General features: G+C 46.1%; 1 protein-coding gene across 6 annotated transcripts in view; it reads right to left on the minus strand.

Moving 5' to 3' along the window:
* ATOX1 (antioxidant 1 copper chaperone) overlaps nucleotides 1-15,232 on the minus strand; it is a 29,202-nt gene extending 13,970 nt beyond the window's left edge. For 2 of the 6 annotated variants that reach the window (XM_077937364.1, XM_015141270.3), the window contains exons 1-3: nucleotides 15,146-15,232; nucleotides 8,701-8,773; nucleotides 2,927-3,097 (exon numbers count right to left, since the gene is read on the minus strand). In XM_077937364.1, the coding sequence (XP_077793490.1) occupies nucleotides 2,973-3,097; nucleotides 8,701-8,773; nucleotides 15,146-15,151 (204 nt within the window). In that variant the 5' untranslated portion in view covers nucleotides 15,152-15,232 and the 3' untranslated portion in view covers nucleotides 2,927-2,972. Of the gene's footprint in view, nucleotides 1-2,922; nucleotides 3,098-8,700; nucleotides 8,777-15,145 lie in introns of all 6 variants that reach the window. The other 4 variants (XM_077937363.1, XM_015141269.3, XR_013394964.1 and 1 more) reach the window with 3 other exon arrangements.
* Between the last annotated feature and the right edge of the window lie 6,866 nt (nucleotides 15,233-22,098).

Raw genomic sequence — 22,098 nt, forward strand, 5'->3', positions numbered from 1 at the left:
TAAGGTGACTTCAAAACCAATAAACACTCTATCTTTGAGGTTCCCAAGCCTGGCTTCAAGTGGGTCACTGAGGAACCTCTTAGAGCAGACTTCAAAGACATGTTGCCTGAGCACGTGGACTAAAGCTGGCTTATTTAGGTGATTCTTACTGAGTACTGTGCATCTGAATTTCCAGGAGCCTTTCCATACAATACATGGTTACTGAAATATGTACAGATAAGATTGTATGATGTCTAGAAGTTGCTTCAAAACAATCTGGGCAGGAGGGAGTGGGCATGATGTCTAGAATTTGCTTCAAAATAATCTGGGTGTTTCATTACCCAGATGAAACAATGAGGACAGTGGAGTTTCTAATTCAAGATGTGTGCATTAGGGCTCCCCCACATGGATATAGATAGCTCCGGAAGAGTTTTTTTCCTTCTCTCCCTTCATTCCTTCTTGTCACAGAGTGCTTTTATCAAAAAATAACAGGCCTTGGTGAAATAAACACTAATTGTTGGATCTGGGTGACGGGTACTTGGGGATTCATTCTATCACTCTACTTACATGTGTTTGAAACTTCCTATCATAAAAAATCTAAAATAAATAAAAAGTGCCATGAAAATTACTAAGCCATAGGAAGGAATGATTTACAGATACATGATATGACCTGAATGAATCTTGAAAACATTATGCTACATGGAAAAAGGCAGACACAAAAAGGTCACATATAATGTAATGCCTTTTATATGATCTGTCCAGGGTAGGCAAATCCAGAGTAGTAGTAGAAAGCAAATTAGTGGCTGCCAGGGGATGGAGAAATGGGTAGTGGGGAGTGACTTCTTAATGGATATAGGGTGTGTTTCTGACATGATGAAAAAGTTTTGAAACCAGAGAGAGGTGGTGGTCATACATTGTGAATGCAACAAATGCCACTAAATGATAGACTTTAGCCCATTTATGCCTAGTGTTCCATTATTGGAATGCTAAGCTTGTGGGAGTTATTTATATCCTACTGCTCAAGGTCATCACCAAGGTTTGATTTTTCACATAAAAAACTTTGCAATATTCAGCATAAATGGGTTAAAATAGTTAATTATTATGTCTTGTGAATTTCATCTCAATAAAATAACATGAGAAAACATGTTTTCTATGAGAAAAACACATTAAGCTACACATGGTTTACATCCAACAGATATTACTTTTTTAGTTAAAAAAATTCATATGCCGAGGCCTGGAGTTTCTAATCCAAGATGTGTGCATTAGGGCTCCCCCATGTATATAGCTAGTTCAGGAAGAGTTTTTTTTTTTCTTCTCTCCCTCCATTCCTTCTTGTTACAGAGCATTTTCATAAAATACAATCTTACAGGAAGCCCAATATGACACAGGGCTGTTTGGGAGCTATGGAAGGTGCAGAGCCCCATCCACTCACCCTCCCTACGAAACCCTAGGGGTAGAGGAATGATGTAAGAAACACTGTTCTTCAACATGCTGGAAACAGCTGATGTTTTACTTCCCTAGAGGATAAGCCTTCATATGTGGAGAGATTGCACACCAATCCCCACAAGGCAGGAAAGCAGGTTGGAGGTGTTAGCCCCATTTTACCGATGGGAAGACCAAATCTCTGTAATGTAAAAAGTCCCCAAAGTCAGTGTGAAATGAGGACAGAGTTGGAATCAGAATCCCAGATTCCTCGTTATTCATCCTGGGCTCATTCCTGAATATGCATTCTATCTATGGATGGAAAGTGCATGACGAAAACAGATGCATCTGACATCTTGTGACTTGCATGTGATGTTACCACATACACAGAACACTGCCATGGCTCAGGTTCCAAATGTACGCCTTTGGGAAGGAGGCTATCCTCGAAGAGGACCTACCAGTCAGTTGTGGCTGGCCTCTGTCTGCGGGGTCTCCGTGGGCCCATTCACAGGGACAATGCCACCAGTAACAGTTACAGAACCCCGATTCAGGATATCTGACTTTCTTCCTGCCTCTGCCACTCACCTGGGTGGGACTTTGGTTGAATCGCTTCCCCTCTCTTGGCCTCATTTTTCTCAGTCACAGTCAGGGCACCAAACCACATCAGAGATGTGGTGATCATTGTAATTCACGAGTCAAATGTGCTACATGGGCAATGGCAGCCAGAAGTGCCCTGCTGAGACTGGCTGGATCAATGAGTAAGGTCTGCCTGGTTCCAGAGTGAAGACTGGTGGCACAGTGCCCCTTACTGCCTCACTGGATTACATAAAAGTGAAGGGAACATCTAGCTCAAACATGCTATTGTTTTTGTACCAGTCTGGACAGAGGGCATGCTCAGGAAGCTAACAGTTTCAAGTAGAGAGGGCGGCACAGTCTGTATTAACTCACTTGGTCAGGGCACAGGAGAATAAGGCCCAAGGCATAAGTGTCAACTCTGATGAGACAGTCAGTTTATCAAAGCCAGAGCCATGTGTGGTGATATGTGCCTACAGCTCCAGCTACTTAGAAGGCTGAGGCAGGAGGATCACTTGAGCCCCGGAGTTAAAGGCTATAGTGCACTATGATCACACCTATGAAGAGTTACTACCCTCCAGCCTGGGCCACATAGTGAAACACCGTCTCAAACAAACGAACAAACAAAGGAGCCAAAATGCACTGCTTAGGGTCATAGACTGTAAACTTAAACCCTGCTATCCATGAACTGCAACCCCCAAGTCCGAAAGAGGACTCTGGGAGACTTTACAGTGCTCTGTCCACTCACAGGGGCTGTAAGAATTCCCTGAACTTGTGATTTGCATTAGACAATAATAAAATATTTGTAACCACTTCAAAGAAGGTAGACAGTGGATTGAAAAGAACCCAGGGGGCTCTTCTGCTCCACTCAAGCTCTCAAAGGCCAAGGTGTTAGCTCTGATGAGAGGTGTGAGCAGCAGGTTTGTTCAGCAAGTGAGGGGGCCTTACCCACCTGCCCACTTTGGTCCATCCTGTGGGCTGTGGGGACCAGGTGCCTACTACTCGAGGCCAAGGTAGGAAACAGTCTTTCCTGTTTTCTTCAGGGTTGCAAGCAGAGTGTCCACGCTGTGCTCAGATTCAATGCCGATCTTCTTGTTGGGCAGGTCAATGTCATACTTAACTCCTGCAGGAAGAGGAAATGGGGTATGGGGAAAGGAAGCACAGACCCTCCCAGTTATATAGCAAGAAAGAGTTCAGGCTCTAAATTACTACTCACAACCACCCTTGCCCTTTCCTGTAGAGCAGGGATTGGCGAACTTCTTCTGTAATGGGCCAGAAAGTAAATGTTGTAGGCACTGTGGGCCACATATGGACTCTGTTGTATATTCTGCGTATTTTTTTATAACTCTATTCTTGAACATACAAAAATAGGCTGTGAGCAGGATTTGGTCCATGGGCTGTAGTGTGCTGATCCCTGCTCTATACTAGGGCTTTTTGAGACAGAGACTCACTCTGTTGCCCAGGCTGGAGTGCAGTGGCACAATCTCAGCTCACTGCAACCTCCACCTCCGGGGTTCAAGTGATTCTCATGCCTCAGCCTCCAGAATAGCTGGGATTACAGCCATACGCCACCACATCTGGCTAATTTTTGTATTTTTAGTAGAGACAGGGTTTTGTCATGTTGGCCAGGTTGGTCTCAAACTCCTAATCTCAAGTGATCTGCCCGCGTTGGCCTCCCAAAGTGCTGGGATTACAGGCATGAGGCACTGCGCCCAGCCACGTTTTTTTTTTTTTTTAATTGCAAAGGTAATATAGACATTTTTTTTTTCCAAAAAAGCAAACATTTCTAAATAAAAGTAGAAGCAGTAAGGCCCCCTATTGATCCTACCCCTTGAGATCACTGTGAACAGTCCGGCTTCTATCCAGACTTTGTCCCAGATAGACAAATGAAAAATAATTTCTCCAAATGGCATCACACTACATAAACAGGTCTTGCTAATATTTTACTTTTTTCTTTATTTATTACTTTTATTTATTTATTTATTTAGAGACACGGTCTCATTGTGTTATCCAGGCTGGAGTGCAGTGGCACAATCACAAATCACTGTATCCTTGAACACCCAGGCTCAGGTGATCCTCCCATCTCAGCCTCCCATGTTGCTGTGACTGCAGGCACATGCCACCATGCCTGGTTAAGTTTTGTATTTTATGTAGAGACAGGCTTTTGCATATTGCCCAGGCTGGTCTTGAATTTCTGGGCTCAAGCGATCTGCCTGCCTTGGCTTCCCAAAGTGCTAGGACTACAGGTGTGAGCCACTGCACCCAGCCCTTTTTTTTTTTTTTTTTTTTTTTTTTTTTTGAGACAGAGTCTTGCTCTGTCTCCCAGGCTGGAGTGCAGTGATGTGATCTCAGCTCACTGTAGCCTCTGCCTCCTGGGTTCAAGCGATTCTTCTGCCTCAGCCTCCTGAGTAGCTGGGATTACAGGCATAAGCCACCATGCCTGGCTAATTTTTGTATTTTTAGTAGAGATGGGGTCTTGCCATGTTGGCCAGGTTGGTCTTGAATTCCTGACTTCAGGTGATCCACCTGCCTCAGTCTCCCAAAGTGTTAGGATTACAGGCGTGAGCCACAGTGCCTGGCCCTATTCTTTTTTTAAAAGCTACAATCTTCCATAGTGTGAACGTACCACACATCCACTTAATTAATCCATGTTAAAGGTCATTGAGGATGCTTCTAATTTTTCACCACTATCACAATGTTATAGCAAACATATTTGAACTTGTCTTAAAAAAACTTATAAAAATATTTTTATACAGTGAATTCACAGAATGGAAATTGTGGGGCGACAGATGTTTGACACATTTTGAATGTTTAATAGACATTGCAAAATTGCCCTCCTAAATGACTATGCCAATTTATAGCTCCCCAGCAGCACATGAGAGGACCCAGAGTTTTACTCTGACAAAAGAGCACACAGAAAGAAAGGAAAAGTCTTGAGAGGTTCTAGGCCTGGCCTCACCATTGACTTGCTGGGTGACCATGGATGGCAGGGGTGGGGTCCTGTTTCTCATAGGCCTCAGTTACCTCATCTGTACATGAAGGATTCAGGGCTGGCCAGCTCCTGTGGTCTTTCCAGCTCAAGAATGCTATTAATCTGTGATTCCTCAGCCCTCGCACTCTTCTTTTAGGGCCCTAAGCAACTCAAAAAACCCTCCTGACTTTCTCAAGAGGCCATCCAAGCAGGGACAGTAGGAAAAGATGGGGAGAAACCTGCCGAAGCTCAAAGGCAGATCCTCCAGCAAGGGGCCTTAAAAATCATATGGTTGGCTGGGCGTGGTGGCTCATGCCTGTAATCCCAGCACTTTGGGAGGCTGAGGCGAGTGGATCACTTGAGGTCAGGAGTTCGAGACCAGCCTGGCTAACATAGTGAAACTCCATATATAAAAAATATAAACAAATAATTTTATATTTTAATAAAATATATAAAAATATAAAAATTAGCTCAGTGTGGTGGCATGTGCCTGTAATCCCAACTACTTGGGAGGCTGGGGCAGGAGAAGTGCTTGAACCTGGGAGGCAGAGGTTGCAGAGAGCCGAGATCACACCACTGCACTCCAGCCTGGGAGACAGAGTGAGACTCCTTCTCAAAAACAAAAACAGGCTGGGCGCGGTGGCTCAAGCCTGTAATCCCAGCACATTGGGAGGCCCAGACGGGCAGATCACGAGGTCAGGAGATCGAGAGCATCCTGGCTAACACGGTGAAACCCCGCCTCTACTAAAAAATACAAAAAACTAGCCGGGCGAGGTGGCAGGCGCCTGTAGTCCCAGCTACTCGGGAGGCTGAGGCAGGAGAATGGCATAAACTCAGGAGGCGGAGCTTGTAGTGAGCTGAGATTCGGCCACTGCACTCCAGCCTGGGCGACAGTCCAGCCTGGGTGACAGAGCAAGACTCCGTCTCAAAAAAACCAAAACCAAAACCAAAAACAAAACCAAAAATCATATGGTTTCCCAGCCTGGGCAACAAAGTGAGATCTTGTCTCTACAAAAAAAAAAAAAAAAATAGCCCGGTGTGATCCTGTAGTCCCAGCTATTCAGAAGGCTGAGGTGGGAGGATCACTTGAGCCTGGGAGGTTGAGGCTGCAGTGAGCTGAGGTCGCGCCACTACACTCTGGCCTGGATGAAGTTCCTGGGGTGGGTAGGTGTCCTTGAGCTGTCAAACAAAATTAGGCCCGTTCCCACTTCATCCAGAGCCTGCTGCTTTATTTGAGGGGCTCCTGTGCAGTTTCATTTTTAAAGCGTCAACAGGCCGGGCGCAGTGGCTCATGCCTGTAATCCCAGCATTCTGGGGGGCCAAGGAGAGAGGATCACCTGAGGTCAGGAGTTTGAGACCAGTCTGTCCAACATGGAGAAACCCCGTCTCTACTAAAAATACAAAATTAGCTGGGTGTGGTGGCCCGCGCCTGTAATCCCAGCTACTCGGGAGACTGAGGCAGGAGAACTGCTGGAACCCGGGAGGCGGAGGTTGCGGTGAGCTGAGATCACGACATTGCATTCTGGCCTGGGCAACAAGAGTGAAACTCCATCTCAGGGAAAAAAAAAAAAAAAATTAGCCAGGCACGGTGGCAGGCACCTATAATCCCAGCTACTCGGGAGGCTAAGGCAGGAGAATCACTTGAATCCAGTGGAGGGCACGTGAAGCAGGTTGTAGTGAGCAGAGATCATGCCACTTCACTCCAGCCTGGGCAAAACAGGGAAACCCCATCTCAAAAAAAAAAAAAAAAAAAGCATCAACAGTAGAAGTTGATACAGATACACAAGATATACATTCCTATACCACAGCTGGGGAAACCCAGGCCTGAGAAACAAGGGCCCACAGTCATATGGAAAGTCAGCAGCCAGGTTCTTTCCACTGTTTCAGTTTCTCTCAGATTAAGATTCCGGTTTACAGGGCCAGAGGTCAGCCACTGACTTGCTGCGGGACTCTGGGCAAGTCACTTAACCTCCTGGGTACTGGCATCAACATCCTCATTCCAAAGATGAAAAGTACAGCTCAGAGGACTGCTAATGAGATCACGTCCATGTGGAAGCCATTTGAAAACTTAATGTCATTATTATTTAGGGTTTTAAAACAGAAAATTTTAGAAGATTGTGTGACAGTTCATGTAGGGGAACAAGAAAAGAAAAAGTCTTAGAAGGCTGACTGGCATTGCCAAAACTCTGATCACAACTCAGTTATTACCTCATTCAGTCCCAGGACCAGATCCCAGCCCTCTCTGGGCCTCAGTTTCCCCAGCTGTGAAATGACAAGGCTGGATGAGACTGATTGTTGAAAAGAGGTGCTTTAAGGATATCTACGTGTGGCCAGGTGCAGTGGCTCATGCCTGTAACCCTATCACGTTGGGAGGCCAAAGTGGGCAGATTACTTGAGGTCAGGCGTTCAAGACCAGCCTGGCCAACATGGTGAAACCCCATCTTTATGAAAAATACAAAAAATTTGCCAGAAATTGCTTGAACCCAGGAGGCAGAGGTTGCAGCGAGCTGAGATCATGTGCCACTGCACTCCAGCCTGAGCGACAGAGTGAGACTCCATCTCAAAAAACAAAACAAACAAACAAAAAACCCTGCATGTGAGCGATTCAAAATTACTTAAAAAAATTTTTTGAAGCAAAGAAATAGAAAAAGACAAAATTTTTTCAAATTGTTACTTTTTAAAAATCTTTCTTTTTTTTTCTTATTTATTTATTTTTTTTGAGACAGGGTGTTGCTCTGTTGCCTCCACTGCAGTGCAGTGGCATGATCTAGGCTCACTGCAGCCTCAACCTCCTGGGCTCAAACGATCTTCCCACCTCAGCCCCCCAAAGTAGCTGGGAGTACAGGCATGTGCCACCATGCCTGGCTAATTTTTTTGGTACGTTTTGTAGAAATAGGGTTTTACCATGTCGCCCAGGCTGGTCTCAAGAACTCCTGAGCTCAGGCAATCCGCCCACCTCAGCCTTCCAAAATGCTGGGAACACAGGTGTGAGCCACCGTGCCCAGCCCCATTTAAAAAATCTTAATAGAGGCTGGGCAGGGTGGCTCACACCTGTAATCCCAGCACTCTGGGGGGCCGAGGCAGGCAGATCACCTGAGGTCAGGGGTTCGAGACCAGCCGACCAATATGGAGAAACCCCGTCTATACTAAAAATACAAAATAAGCCGGGAATGGTGGCGCATGCCTGTAATCCCAGCTACTCGGGAGACTCTGGCAAGAGAATTGCTTGAACCTAGGAGGCAGAGGTTGCGATGAGCCAAGATCGCACCACTGCACTCCAGGCTGAGCAAGAAGAGCAAAACTCCGTCTCAAAAAAAAAATTTTTTTTAACAGAAAATGACACTCAGATGTGTCATGCAGTATACACTGGAGATGACCAACATATTCACTAGTACTGCCATGGTTCCAGAGCTAGTCCTGGCAGTTCTAGTTAATTTGGCTAAATCCCAGCTCCACCATTTACTGACCATGTGATCCCAGATAAGTTAACGTCTCTGAATTTCAGCTGTCTCCTGTTTAACATGGAGCTAGTCAAACAAGCTATCTGAAATGGCTGTGGTTAGGATTAAATGATGTGATCCACATAAGAAACTAACAAGAGTAGTTGGTACGTGCTAAGTACTCAATACATTTTAGTTTTACTGTTATGATCAGCTTAACCCAAAGCCTCTCCTGCAACATCTGCATGCATCTGAACATGGTATAAGTGCATCTGTCTCCTCTATCCCACCCCTAACTGAGGGCCACTCACTCACCTCCAAGCTTATCAAGGACCCGAGAGACAGCTTCAGCACAGCTTCCACAGGTCATGTCCACAGAGAACACGTGCTTCTGAAACAAAGGGGGAGCATGACCCGAGCCCTGCAGAGTGACCCACACACAGTGCCAGCAGACAGGCCCACTCAGGGTCAAAAGAGAAGGCAGAGAGACTGGGTAGGACCTGGTTGGCATCAGACTCATCAGGAGCCTGTTTCTGAGCCCCAGTCTCTTCAACTATAGAGCAGCTAAGAGTTTCTACCTCATAGGTGGTATTCAATGGAATCATCCCCATAAATCCTTTAGCAGTGTCTGGCACACAGTGATTAGAATCACCTGGAGATCTAGTTTAAAATGCTTTTTCCCAGTCCTACCTTCAAAGCACTGATTCTTGAGCTATGAGCTTTGTCTCAGGGCCACCAATAACTCTGACAGGGATGGGCCCCCATACTTCTAACAATGCTGTTCTGGTGGGCCCACTTATGAACTAGAAAATTATTTTCTGCACTAGAGTCACCTGCAGCTTGCAAAAACTACAGGTTCTGGTCAGCAGGTCTGGGCTGGGGAATCTGTTATGTCTAGTCATTATCCCAGGTGATTCTGCTTTCATCCAAGGGCCGCATTCTCAGAGGCAGCATCTGGGTCCAGGGAAGAGAAAGGATTGCCTGGGCTCCCCAGTGGGTTGGAGGCCAGGCAGGAAGGGATCCCCGGCTCCTAGTCTTCATGTAAGCTCTACATTCTACAGTCTCCAGGATATCTAACAGATCAAGGGTCTGAAGGTAAGCACCCAGAAGACAGACAAAGTTTTGTTCAGTTCACTGCTGGATTCCTAATACTTGGAACAGTGCCTGGACAGAGTAGGTGCTTAAAACATATTTTTGAGTCAATGGATAATTGACATGGCTGGTTTGAACTTCTGGGTCTTTTCCTTTGCTTTCACACAAAGATTACATAAACCAATACTTTATTTTAAAATCTCTGGAAATGAGACAATCTCAAATTAGATAAATCTGGCTTCAGATACCAGTTCTGACACTACTAATTGCATGATCATCAATAAGTTACTTCTCTGTGCCTTAGTTTCCACATCTGAACATTGGGGGTAAGAGTCCCTCTCTAGATTTGTGAATGGGATGAACACAGGATTTTAAGTGTGGTAGCCAGCATCCAAGATGGCCTCAATGATCTCTGCCTCTGGTATTTATGCCCTTGAGTAATCCCATTCCAAATGTCTCGGGTTAGTCTGTGTGTCTTATAGAATATGGCTTGAAGTGAGGTTATGTGCCTTCTGAAGATATCACAATGTCATAAAAGACACTGTGACTTCTGTCTTGCTCTCTTTCAGGGGTCACTTGCACTAGAGGAAGTCAGCTACCAAATCATAAAGATATTCAAGTAACCATAAGGAGAGGTCCACAAAGTGAGAGACCCAACCCTCAAGCTAACAAGCATGTGAGTGAGCCATCTCGAAACTGGATTCTGCAGCTCCAGTCAAGTCTTCAGATGAATGCAGCTCCAGCTAACATCTCACTCCAACTTTATGAGAGCCTCTGAGCTGGAGCCACTAGGCCAAGCTGTTCCCAAATTCCTGAGTCTCAGAAACTGTGTGAATTACTATAAATATATTTGTTGTTTACTACAAAGTTTTGGGATAATTACTAAGGAGAAACAGATAACTAATACATTAAGGAAATTAGAGCCTAGTACTAGGTTCCATTGGGTAAAAAATTAGCTATTGGGTTGGGCCGGGCGCGGTGGCTCAAGCCTGTAATCCCAGCACTTTGGGAGGCCGAGACGGGCGGATCACAAGGTCAGGAGATCGAGACCATCCTGGTTAACACGGTGAAACCCCGTCTCTACTAAAAAATACAAAAAACTAGCCGGCCGAGGTGGCGGGCGCCTGTAGTCCCAGCTACTCGGGAGGCTGAGGCAGGAGAATGGCGTGAACCCGGGAGGCGGAGCTTGCAGTGAGCTGAGATCCGGCCACTGCACTCCAGCCTGGGTGACAGCACGAGACTCCGTCTCAAAAAAAAAAAAAAAAAAAATTAGCTATTGGGTTATTATTAATTTCTTCCATTTGTCTCTCCTGTTTCCCTTCAAAAATCAATGGCTACATTTTTCACGGAGCACTTCAAAATATTTCAAGTCTATTACCTCAATTGGAATTCTGGGTGTAGCGATATATCTTGCTAGAAAATCACAGGCAAAATCTCTGCTCCAGAAGGGCTCTAGTTCCCTAATCTATACCAAAAGGGTATTAGCTAACTCAGTTTTTTTTCAACTTCAGCATGCATAGGAAGAATCTGGGGACCTTGTGTAAAGTGCAGCTCCCAGACACCTGCCTCAACTGGCTCTGTGGATGTGGAGCAGGCCCTGCCACTCCCCATTTTTAACCTACTGGGGAGAGACAGGGAGGCAAAACTACAAACCTGAAAATAAAGTGACTAAGTGGCTTCTCAAACTCTTTCTAAGTCTCTAAACACCTCTGAGTCTGGATTGTCATTGTGCTCTACAGAGGAAACCAAGACCAAGAGTTAAGCAGCTCGATTTTCCAGTGTAGACTGTATGACCTTTGTGACTAGTAAACTACTACTTTTATTAAGGCCAAATCTGCAAAGTCTGCCTTAAAGAAAATGGTCAGTCTTTCTTCTAAACATCTCTGATTTTTTCATCGTTTCATGACTATTCAAAGACAGCAACAATAACAAATTCTGGAAAGAATGATTTGTAGTAGGTATTACAAAATCTTGTGTTTAAAATGTGGTCCTCAACCGAACAATACGATCATCACCTGACAGCCTGCCAGAAATGCACAATCTCAGGTCCCTTCCCAGAAGTCCGGAATCAGAATCCTCATTTTAACAAGACACCCAAGTCATTCCTGCCCACATTACAGTTGAGATGATGCTCTCCTCTATTAAAAAATTTTTTAGGCAGGGCAATGTGGCTCATGCCTATAATCTCAACACTTTGGGAGGCTGAGGCAGGCAGATCACCTGAGGTCAGGAGTTCGAGACCAGTCAGGCCAACATGGTAAAACCTGTCTCTCTACTAAAAATAGAAAAAAATTAGCCAGGCATAATGGCAGGTGCCTGTAATCCCAGCTACTTGGGAGGCTGAGGCAGGAGAATAGCTGGAACCCAGAAGGCGGAGGCTGCAGTGAGCCAAGATCATGCCACTGCACTCCAGCCTGGGCAACAGAGCAGGACTCTGTCTCAAAATAAATAAATAAATAAAAATCTAAAGGCTGGGTGCAGTGGCTTACACCTGTAATCCCAACACTTTGGGAGGCTGAAATGGGAGGATCACTTGAACCCAGGATTTTGAGACTAGCCTGGGCAATACAGTGAGATCATGGCTCCATTTAATTTAAAACAAAAAAAAAATGTTTTGCAAAAAAAAAAAAAAAATGATGATGCTCTAGAACATGGATTGGCACAATACAAGCTACCTGTTTTACAAGGTAAAAGGTTTTGTTAAAACATAGCCAAACTGAGGCCAGGTGTGGTGGCTCATGCCTGTAATCCCAGCACTTTGGGAGGCAGAGGCAGGAGGATCATGAGGTCAAGAGATCGAGACCATTCTGGCCAACATGGTGAAACCCCGTCTCTACTAAAAATACAAAAATTAGCTGGTAGCGGTGGCGTGCGCCTGTAATCTCAGCTACTCAGGAGGCTGAGGCAGGAGAATCACTTGACCTGGGAGGCGGAGGTTACAGTGAGCCGAGATCATGCCACTGCACTCCAGCCTGGCGAGAGAGCAACACTCTGTCTCAAAAAAAAAAAAAAAAAAAGAATCAAAAACAAAAAACCATAGCCAAACTCACTTGTTTACTTTTGCACTAGAATGGCAGGGTTGAGTAGTTGTACCAGAGATCCTGTGGTTTGTGAAGACTAAAATGTTTACTATCTGGGCCTTGTAAAAAAAAATTTGCTGAGTCTTGCTCTAGGATAACCAGCAGAAAATTGATTAATCAATGGTTTGCACTTATATACTGAGCCAAAGTTTGGAAGGGTTTGCAAGATCAACCTAAGAGCTAAATCTACTGATTGTCTATTATATGTCAAATTGTCTTTATACAGTATCTAAGCTAGTCCTCACTGAGCCTGGAAAGAAAGCTATTTATCTTATTTCACTCAGGAGGAAAGTGAAGTTCCCAAGAGTTCACTAAGTGGCCTGCAGTCATGTGGCAAATACCTACTGAGTATGGAATATGAACCTAGGCTTTCTTCGCTCCAGGGAAATCCTGCTCGTTCTGGAATAGCAAAGTACACCACCAGCTCTCATAACCGTGACTCTCAGCAGAAGCTCCGAAACTAGAAATACATTTTTAGGGAGCACAGTTTTTTGCTGCCCAAGGACCTGAAGTCAACAAATACCTGAAACTTTCAGTTGCTGATTATAGGGAGTAGGTCCCATCCCCTACAGTATAAAGGTCAGAAGTCAGAAATCAGCTGCTGGGTATAAACATTACAGTTCAGTGCTCTCCTCCTCCACCTCTGAGGGGCAAAAATAAATTTGAGGGTGATGGAAAAACTATTTCATGGACAGAGTAATCACTTCTTTATAGGAGAAGCTCAAGATTGGCTCTACCACCGGATGCATAACTGGGTAGTTCTGGTTCCTCAAGGCCTCTGGGGTCTTTCATAAAGACTTATAAAATGGGTAGATTTTAAAGTAGGTTTTAAAAGTCAGTAAGTGGGGGCCGGGCACAGTGGCTCATGCCTGTAATCCCAGCACCTTGGGAGGCCGAGGCAGGCAGATCACAAGGTCAGGAGATCAAGACCATCCTGGCTAACATGGTGAAACCCGTCAGTACCAAAAATACAAAAAAAAATTAGCTGGGCGTGGTGGCTGGTGCCTGTAGTCCCAGCTACTCAGGAGGCTGAGGCAGCATGACGTGAACCCGGGAGGCGGAGCTTGCAGTGAGCCAAGATCAGCCTGGGCGAAGTAAGTGGGACGATTTTTTTTTCTTTTTTTGAGACGGAGTCTCGCATTGTCTCCCAGTATATATACATATTAACATATATATATGTTTTTTTCTTCCCTTTCCAGTTTTAAGGCAGTCCCTTGACTAACACCCTCCTTCCTTCAGCTGCTCATCTTGTGGTACATGGTGCCAAGCGCCCTCCTCATTCCCATCATTTGCTCCAGAGGGTCTTTTGTCAAAATCCCCAGAAGATACAGAATACACTGATGATCAAGCTGGACTTTTCCTCACTGCCACCCCCCACAAAAAATCCTGGTGACCTTCACTCTCTAAGTCCCAGGGAGATTAATACTGTCTTCTACCATTGCCACAGGCTGACTTGCTCAACTGGTAGGGCTGATTCTGTCAGATTCCTTATCCATACTTTGTTGTTGGAGGATTTGTCTCAAGGCACCTGGCAAGGTCCAAGGGAAATGACACCTGAGATGTTAGTGGCTCTGCCCAGGGGGCGTCAGGCTCACCTGTCAGCTCCCAAAGGACAGGCTGCTAAGACACATGGCATCTGTGGGATACCTCTTGATATCCACCTGGCCCAGAGCCATGAATTACGCACCTCGAAGAAAATGCTAAACACCACATGACCCTAACCAAGATGCAACTGAGATCAGAGCATCTTCCCAAGCCGGTATGACTGCTTTTGCCAGGCACCTCCGATGTGGTCAGGCCTGGAGAGATGGGGAGCCTAAGGATAAGGAGCTGAATCCTGGCTCTGCCAACTTCAACACGACCTGGAATAAGTTACTGGGTTTTTTATATTTTTATCTGTCAAAGCCCTCAATTCTTTTTTATATAAAAAACGAGACCACGAGCAACAATATACTGAGTGATCTGCAAAGGCAGGCTCAGACTGACTTCCCAGACTCTTGCCACTGAGCAACTGGTGACTTTGAGGGGGGTTCCTGAACCTCTCTGGGGCTTATGGGTTCAGGCTGACAAAGTGTCTCCATTCAGAGTCGCCCAGAGCTGATTTGAAAAGTAAGCCATAGTGGCAGGAAAATTTAGAAAAAATCATGAACCTCTGAAAACCTGCCCGGTCCGTGAGGGAATAACCGGGTCCATCCCCATGCCCAGAGCCTCCCGCCCTCCTTCAGGCCAGCTAAGCGGGCGGGGCAGCCAAGAGGAAGGCTCAGGGAGTAGGCGTCTCAGTTCCCGCTGGCCACCAACTCCCCGCGTCCTGCTGAGCGACCCCCTGCCCCCTCTCTGGGTCTGTTTCTCCGTGTACGCAGGAAAGGTGTGGGCTTGTCGCCCCTGGAGGCCTTCCAGCTCCGACGTTTTGAAGCCTGGCTCCTAGATTAAACTCCCTTCGGATCCCATTTTCTGAAGGGTCGCAAAAGCTGGGGGCTGGGTGGGGTAAGCTGAGCCCTTCAAGAGAAGCATCCGGTCAAGCTGTTGTGCAGCCAAGGAGGAACCCGGGGACTGCAAGTGTGCGTGGCGGGCACGGCGCAACCACTCACCGGCATAACTAAGGCAGCGGCAGCGGGGCGGCGGTGGCAGCAGCGCCTCTGGGCTCGGAGGGCGGGTTCGGCTGCGCTTCCGAGAGTGCGTGCTAGAGGCACCTTCCCGGAAGCCCCACCCTCTCCGGGCCAGGTCGCGAGGGAGGCCCCGCCCCCTCCGGGCCTCAACCCTGCCGGCCGCACCGCCTCCTTTCCGCTGGCCGCGCTTATGGTCACCCGGCCTGGACGGAGAGAGGAGGTGAGAGGAGCGCTGCGTTGGCCTCCATCGACTGTCGGCCTTTTTCAGAACGCCTACTTCGGGTCAAGCTTGTGTTAGGGAATACCAGAAAAGGGCACCGCCTTGAATAGGACAGATTCATCCATCCCTAAAAGGACAGTTTCACTCATTTATTCACCGAGTCAATGTCTATTGAGCGCCAGCCAACGAGGACGCAGCGGTGTAAAAGATGTAGCAGGAGGCTGCGAAGGACGCAAGCAGTGATAGTGCCGGGTTAGCAGAGCTGTCGTGGCAGAGGAGGAAGGGCCCTGACTGCAGTGGGGTGGGGGTGGTTGTGGAAGAGAGGCGGCCTGGGGAGGAGGCAATAATCTGGACCTCAGTTAGCCTTTATCGCCCTATTACAGGCTCTGTCTCTAAATGCAGTCGCATTGGGGGTTAGGGTATCAACATAGGAATTTTGGGGAACACCATTCATGTCCATGTCAGAGTTCAGTCCCTAACAGAGCCATACTGACTAGAGTTTTAATCTCAGCTCTATCATTTACCAGCCGTGTGACCCTGGGCAGATGAACTTACCTCTCTAAGCCTCAATATCCTCACGTATAAGATGGGGACAGTTAAGGTGACTATACAATTTTTTTTATCTAAACCTTTTGCTAGAGAAAGGAGATGCTATTAATAATTTTGCCAGGACAACAGGCAAACACCATGACTGTTTCAGGCAAACAAGGACACATGGTTCCCTCCAGGAAACCTACTTTGTGGTATTGTTGGAATACGTGTAATGTATGCAGACTTCTAAGCACATTGCTTGGCACATGGTAGGCACCAAAATATATAAGTATTCTCTAATTGCTAGGCCCTCGGTTGGCCTCCCTGGCACTGGGTTTTCCCCTGCTCACAAAATACCCCTTAACCATTCATCCCCTACCCAACCTGCCAGGAATTCCCTAAAGATGGAAGGGATGGGGGCGAGGAGGAGAGGGAAGGAGGGTGCTGGCACATTAGGTCCTGTAGAGGCAAGGCTTAGCATCTTGGTAGTCCTGGGTGCAACTTTACACTGGGGCTAGGGATAGCCAGATTGCCATGAGGGAAGGTGGAGGGTGGCCATGAGGGAACGAAATCCTTCCCAAAGGCAACAGTGCACAGGGCGAGCCACCCACGGCATGTTTTAGAGAATTAGGGGTAGGAGTTGGGGGTATGGCTAAGCCTAGAGACAGCAATTTAAAGAGAAGACAGCTTTATGAAGATCTGTTAAAGATCGCAAATAAAGGCCTATTAAAGAGAAGAAAATATGCCAGACTGTAGTTCCTGCATAAAGATATACATACATTCCGTGTATTTACATAAAAATAAGCCTGAAATCAACTACAGCCAATGTTACTAGAAGTTACCTTGGATAAGTGTAGGATTTGCAGGTGGAATCCCAATGTGCCTACTGTTTAATTTTCAAATAACACAAAGTAGCATACAGTGAAAAGTAGGTCTCCCTCCTACCCTGACCTCTCCTTCTTAAACAAAAGGCATACTATATGCAGTTTTGCACCCTGCTTTTCTCACTTTATAAAATATCTTAGAGGTTATTCCTGGGCCAGGTGCAGTGGCTCATACTTCTAATCCCATTGCTTTAAGAGGCCCAGGTGGGAGGATCACTTAACCCCAGGAGTTTAAGACCAGACTAGCAACATGGTGAAACCCCAGCTCTACAAAAAACACAAAAATTAGCCAGGTGTGGTGGCATATGCCTGTGGTCCCAGCTACTCAGGAGACTGAGGTGGGAGCATCACTTGAGCTTAGGAGGTCAAGGCTGCACTGAGCTATAATTACACCACTGCACTCCAGCCTGGGTGACAGAATGTGACCCTGTATTTTAAAAAAAGAAAAGAAAAGAAAAAGAAAAAAAAGATTATTCCTTAACAGTACATATCAATCCTTTTCTTTCTTGCCTTTTTTTTTTTTTTTCCTCTTCGAGATGGAGTCTTGCTCTGTCGCCCAGGCTGGAGTGCAGTGACGCAATCTTTGCTCACTGAAACGTCTGCCTCCTGGGTTCAAGCAATTCTCCTGCTTCAGCCTCCCAAGTAGCTGGGATGATAGGCGTGCACCACCCTGCCCGGCTAATTTTTGTATTTTTAGTAGAGACAAGGTTTCACCATGTTGGCCAGGCTGGTCTCGAACCAGCCTGACCTTGTTGGCCAGACCTTGTGATCCGCCCACCTTGGCCTCCCAAAGTGCTGAGATTATAGGCAATGAGCCATCTCTAAGCCAATGAGCCTGGCAAATGGGCATATAGAATCCCTGCCCTTTCTGGCTGACAGTGTTGTTGTGAGGATAGGAATGTACGCACTGTAGGTATGTATAGATGGTGGGTTCCTCCTGGTATCATCTACCTCTAGACCCAGCCTCCTGGGATGACTCTTTCTTTGACAGATGCTGGGGAGTTTAATTCTTTGCAAAGAAAGGTTTTGTAGCTGCTTGTCTGCTCCCTGCTTTCCCCACCGCAGGAAACCAAGTGTCTGTTTGTTGTATGATAACGCAGGTATACACTATTTGCCTCACTGCTTTATCCATCAAGGAACCCCTTTATCTAGGACCAAAGATTCTGAGCTGAAAGGGCCCTCAGAGCAGCCAAGTCATGCATGAGAAGAGAAGGGCTATGAAGTGGAAGCTGAGGGAGCATGGACTGCAGGCTTGGGAGAGGCAGCATGGTGTCCTGCAGAGCCGCATGCTGGCAGAACTGGGTCTACAGACACATTTCATTCAGTTCCTAAAGTATTCAAAGTATTTTTTGATTAGTTGACAACAGTTAAGAACCCTGAGTATGCTTGTACAACATTGTGAATATACTTAATGCCACTGAATTATAGAGGAATTTTATGTTCTGTACGTTTTACCACAATTAAAAAATAGGGGCCGGGCGCGGTGGCTCAAGCCTGTAATCCCAGCACTTTGGGAGGCCGAGACGGGCGGATCACAAGGTCAGGAGATCAAGACCATCCTGGCTAACACAATGAAACCCCGTCTCTACTAAAAAAAACCAAAAAACTAGCCGGGCGAGGTGGCGGGCGCCTGTAGTCCCAGCTACTCAGGAGGCTGAGGCGGGAGAATGGCGTAAACCCGGGAGGCGGAGCTTGCAGTGAGCTGAGATCCGGCCACTGCACTCTAGCCTGGGTGACAGAGCGAGGCTCCGTCTCAAAAAAAAAAATAGGGCATGGTGGCTCACGCCTGTAATCCCAACACTTTGAGAGTCCCAGGCAGGAGAATTGCTTGAGTCCAGGGGTTCAAGACCAGCCCGGCAACATGGTGAGACTCCATCTCCACGAAAAATTTAAAATTTAGCTGGACATGGTGTTGTGTGCCTGTAGTCCCAGCTACTTGGGAGGCTGAGGTGGGAGGATCACTTGAGCCCAGGAGGTCAAGGCTGCACTGAGCCGTGATCATGCCACTATAGTCTATGCGACAGAGCAAGACCCTGTCTCAATATAAAAATAAATTTACTTCTAGACTGACATGTAAAATTAGTTGCTTTCTTATTACAAGCCTAGGAAAAGCATTTTTAAAAATAAAAATTCTAGTTTTTAATTTTTATTTTTTGAGACAGGGTCTTGCTCTGTCACCTAGGCTGGTGTGTGGTAGCGTGAACATGGCACACTGCAGCTGTGACCTCCTGGGCTCAAGCGATCCCCCGACCTCAGCCTCCTGAGTAGCTGGGACCACAGGTGCATGCCACCACACCCAGCTAATTTTTTTTTTTTTGTATTTTTGTAGAGATGGGGGTCTTGGCATGTTGACCAGGTTGGTCTCATAAGCAATCCTCCTGCCTTGGCCTTCCCTAAGTGTTGGGATTACAGGCGTGAGCCACTGCACCTGGCATAAAGAAGTTTTTAAAAAGGGTGATGGCCAGGTGCGGTGGGTGGCTCACACCTGTAATCCCAGGACTTTGAGAGGCAGAGGCAGGCAGATCACTTGAGGTCAGGAGTTCAAGACCAGCCTGGCCAACATGGCAAAACCCCGTCTCTAGTAAAAGTACAAAAATTAGCTGGGAGTTGTGGTGGGCACCTGTAATCCCAGCTACTTGGGAGGCTGAGGCAGGAAAATCACTTGAACCCTGGAGGTGGAGGTTGCAGTGAGCTGAGATCGCACCACTGCATTCAAGCCTGGGCAACAAAGGGAGACTCCATCTCAATAATAATAATATTAATAAAAAGGGTGAAACCTATTCAACTAAAGTCCTCAGAATATTTACATTGTATTTTTTAAGTGAGACCAAAAAGTTTTTGTACTATTAGTAAATGTTTTTAAAAAAAGAACACTGAGTCACATAACCTAGATTTTTAATATCTCCTGAAAAACTGAAAGATCTGGAAACATGTCTATAACTGGCAGGATAGGCCAAGTAATAGTGTAGTAACAAACAATCCCAAAACCTCAATGGCTTAAAACAACAAAGATTTATTTCTCATGTGATACGCCCATAACTGGCTGAGTGGGTTGAAGTTGGAGGAGTGGCTCTGTGCAAATTGCTTTTGCTCAAGGACCTGGTTTGAGAGAGAGTCACCGTATAGAATGGCACTGATCTGAAAGTGTCCCGCCAAAATTCATATGTTGAAACCTAACTGCCAATGTGATAGTATTAAGAAGTGGGGCCTTTTGGAAGTGATTAAGTAATGGGGGAAGAACCCTCATGGATGGGATTAGAGAATTTATAAAAGATGTTGAACGGAGTACTGTAAGCCCTTTTTGCCCTTCTGCCATGTGAGGGGACAGTGATCATTATAGAAGCCATCATAGTCCCCAGCACTCTTTATGGACTCCCAAAATAGCAGCCAATGGTCAGGGAACATTTGCCATGCTGTCCTCTTCCTCCTTTGTTCTCTGTACCCCTGGGGCTTCAGGTTTCTAAAGATGTGTTTAATGAGACAACCCAGACAAACCTGTGTTCAGTTCCTCGCTGTTTCAGGCATTTAATCTCTCTGACCCTGTCTCTTCTCTTGTAAAATAAAGATAATAATTAGATGTAGCTCATCGTGCTGTGGTGAGCAATAAGACAACACTCAAAATATTCAGCTCAGGGGTATCCCTATCTGTTGAAATGAGCCGTTTGAAGATGAGATGAGTTTTTTTGTTTTTGTTTTTGTTTGTGTGGTTTTTTTTTAAAGACAGAGTCTTATTCACTCTGTCACCCAGGCTGGAGTGCAGTGGCACAATCTCAGCTCACTGTAACTTTCACCCCTTGGGTTCAAGCGATTCTCCTGCCTCAGCCTCCTGAGTAGCTGGGATTACAGGCATGCATCACTGCATCCGGCTATTTTTTGTATTTTTAGTAGAGACGGGGTTTTACCATGTTGGACAGGCTGGTGTCGAACTCCTGGCCTCAAGTGATCTGTCCAACTCAGCCTCCCAAAATGCTGGGATTACAGGCCTGAGCCACTGGGCCTGGCCTTCGATTAGGTCTTATGTATATTTTATTCTTGTTTCTTTTTTCCTTATTGGGCTTTGAATTTCAAGTGATATAAACCTGAGTCTGATTCTGAGCTCTGCCCCTTTCCAGCTATGGGCCAGTCATTTAGCCTTTCCGAGTCATAGTTTCTACATCTGTAAAAGAGTTGATACTTCATAGAGTTTTTGTAAGGATGTCTTGAAAAACTGTAACTAGCACTGTGACTGTCACATAATAGGTGCTTGATATAAATGCTATGTTAGTTATTCCTCTTCTAAGCCACAGGAGGTGAGGACTTTTAGTATGTGGTACCAGAGTGTGCAGCAAAGAACCTTTTGCAAAGAGCTCTGGCTGCAGATGATCAGGATTTGCCATGGACTCCAGAACTCTCAAATCACTTGGAAATTTGTCTATGCAGCATTATCTGGTGTCATGCCTGAGATATTGAAGAAAAAGCCCCAGCCTTTCAGGGGTTTCTGAGAAGACTATGCCTGTTTTCTGTATTCATAACTGTATCTTCCTTCTCTGGGCAGTATCGACAGTGGGTAAAAGAATATGGACTTGAAGTCAGAGTCCTAGCTTCTAGCCCTAGCTATGTGACCAAGGGCGAGTTGTTTACCTCTCTGAGCCTGTTTTCGTAGTTGAGAAACAGGAAATAGGGATGTCGTGAATATTAAATGAGATCGTTCTTGGAAAGAATATTAGCAAGTTACCTGGCCCATGGTCAGTGCTCCACAGAGTCTGAGGAGGTGAGATACTTTTCAAGATACAATGTCAAAGAAGGGAGGAATGCAATTAGGCATGTCTTTCTAAGCCAGTAGAGGGCCTCTTTGGATCTCTGTATGATCTTTTTTTTTTTTTTATTTTTTTGATCCGGAGTCTTGCTCTGTCACCCAGGCTGGAGTGCAGTGGCATGATCTTGGCTCACTGCAACCTCTGCCTCCCGGGTTTCAGCGATTCTCCTGCCTCAGCCTCCCGAATAGCTGTGATTACAGGCACCTGGCTAATTTTTGTATTTTTAGTAGAGGTGGGGTTTCACCATGTTGGGCAGGCTGGTCTCAAACTCCTGGCCTCAAGTGATCCATCCGCATCAGCCTCCCAAACTGCTGGGATTACAGGCATGAGCCAACACACCTGGCCTGGATCTTTGTATGATCTTTGCATGGTAAGGAGCAAAAGGCAAAGAGGTTAGCAGTTTTTGGGGAGGTGAATTAAAACGTGGATGCCTCATTTTCAAAACCTCTTGTAAGGCTGGGTGAAGTGGCTCACGCCTGTAATCCCAGCACTTTGGGAGGTTGA

The sequence above is a fragment of the Macaca mulatta genome, chromosome 6 (assembly GCF_049350105.2).
Source record: "Macaca mulatta isolate MMU2019108-1 chromosome 6, T2T-MMU8v2.0, whole genome shotgun sequence".
NCBI lineage: Eukaryota > Metazoa > Chordata > Mammalia > Primates > Cercopithecidae > Macaca > Macaca mulatta.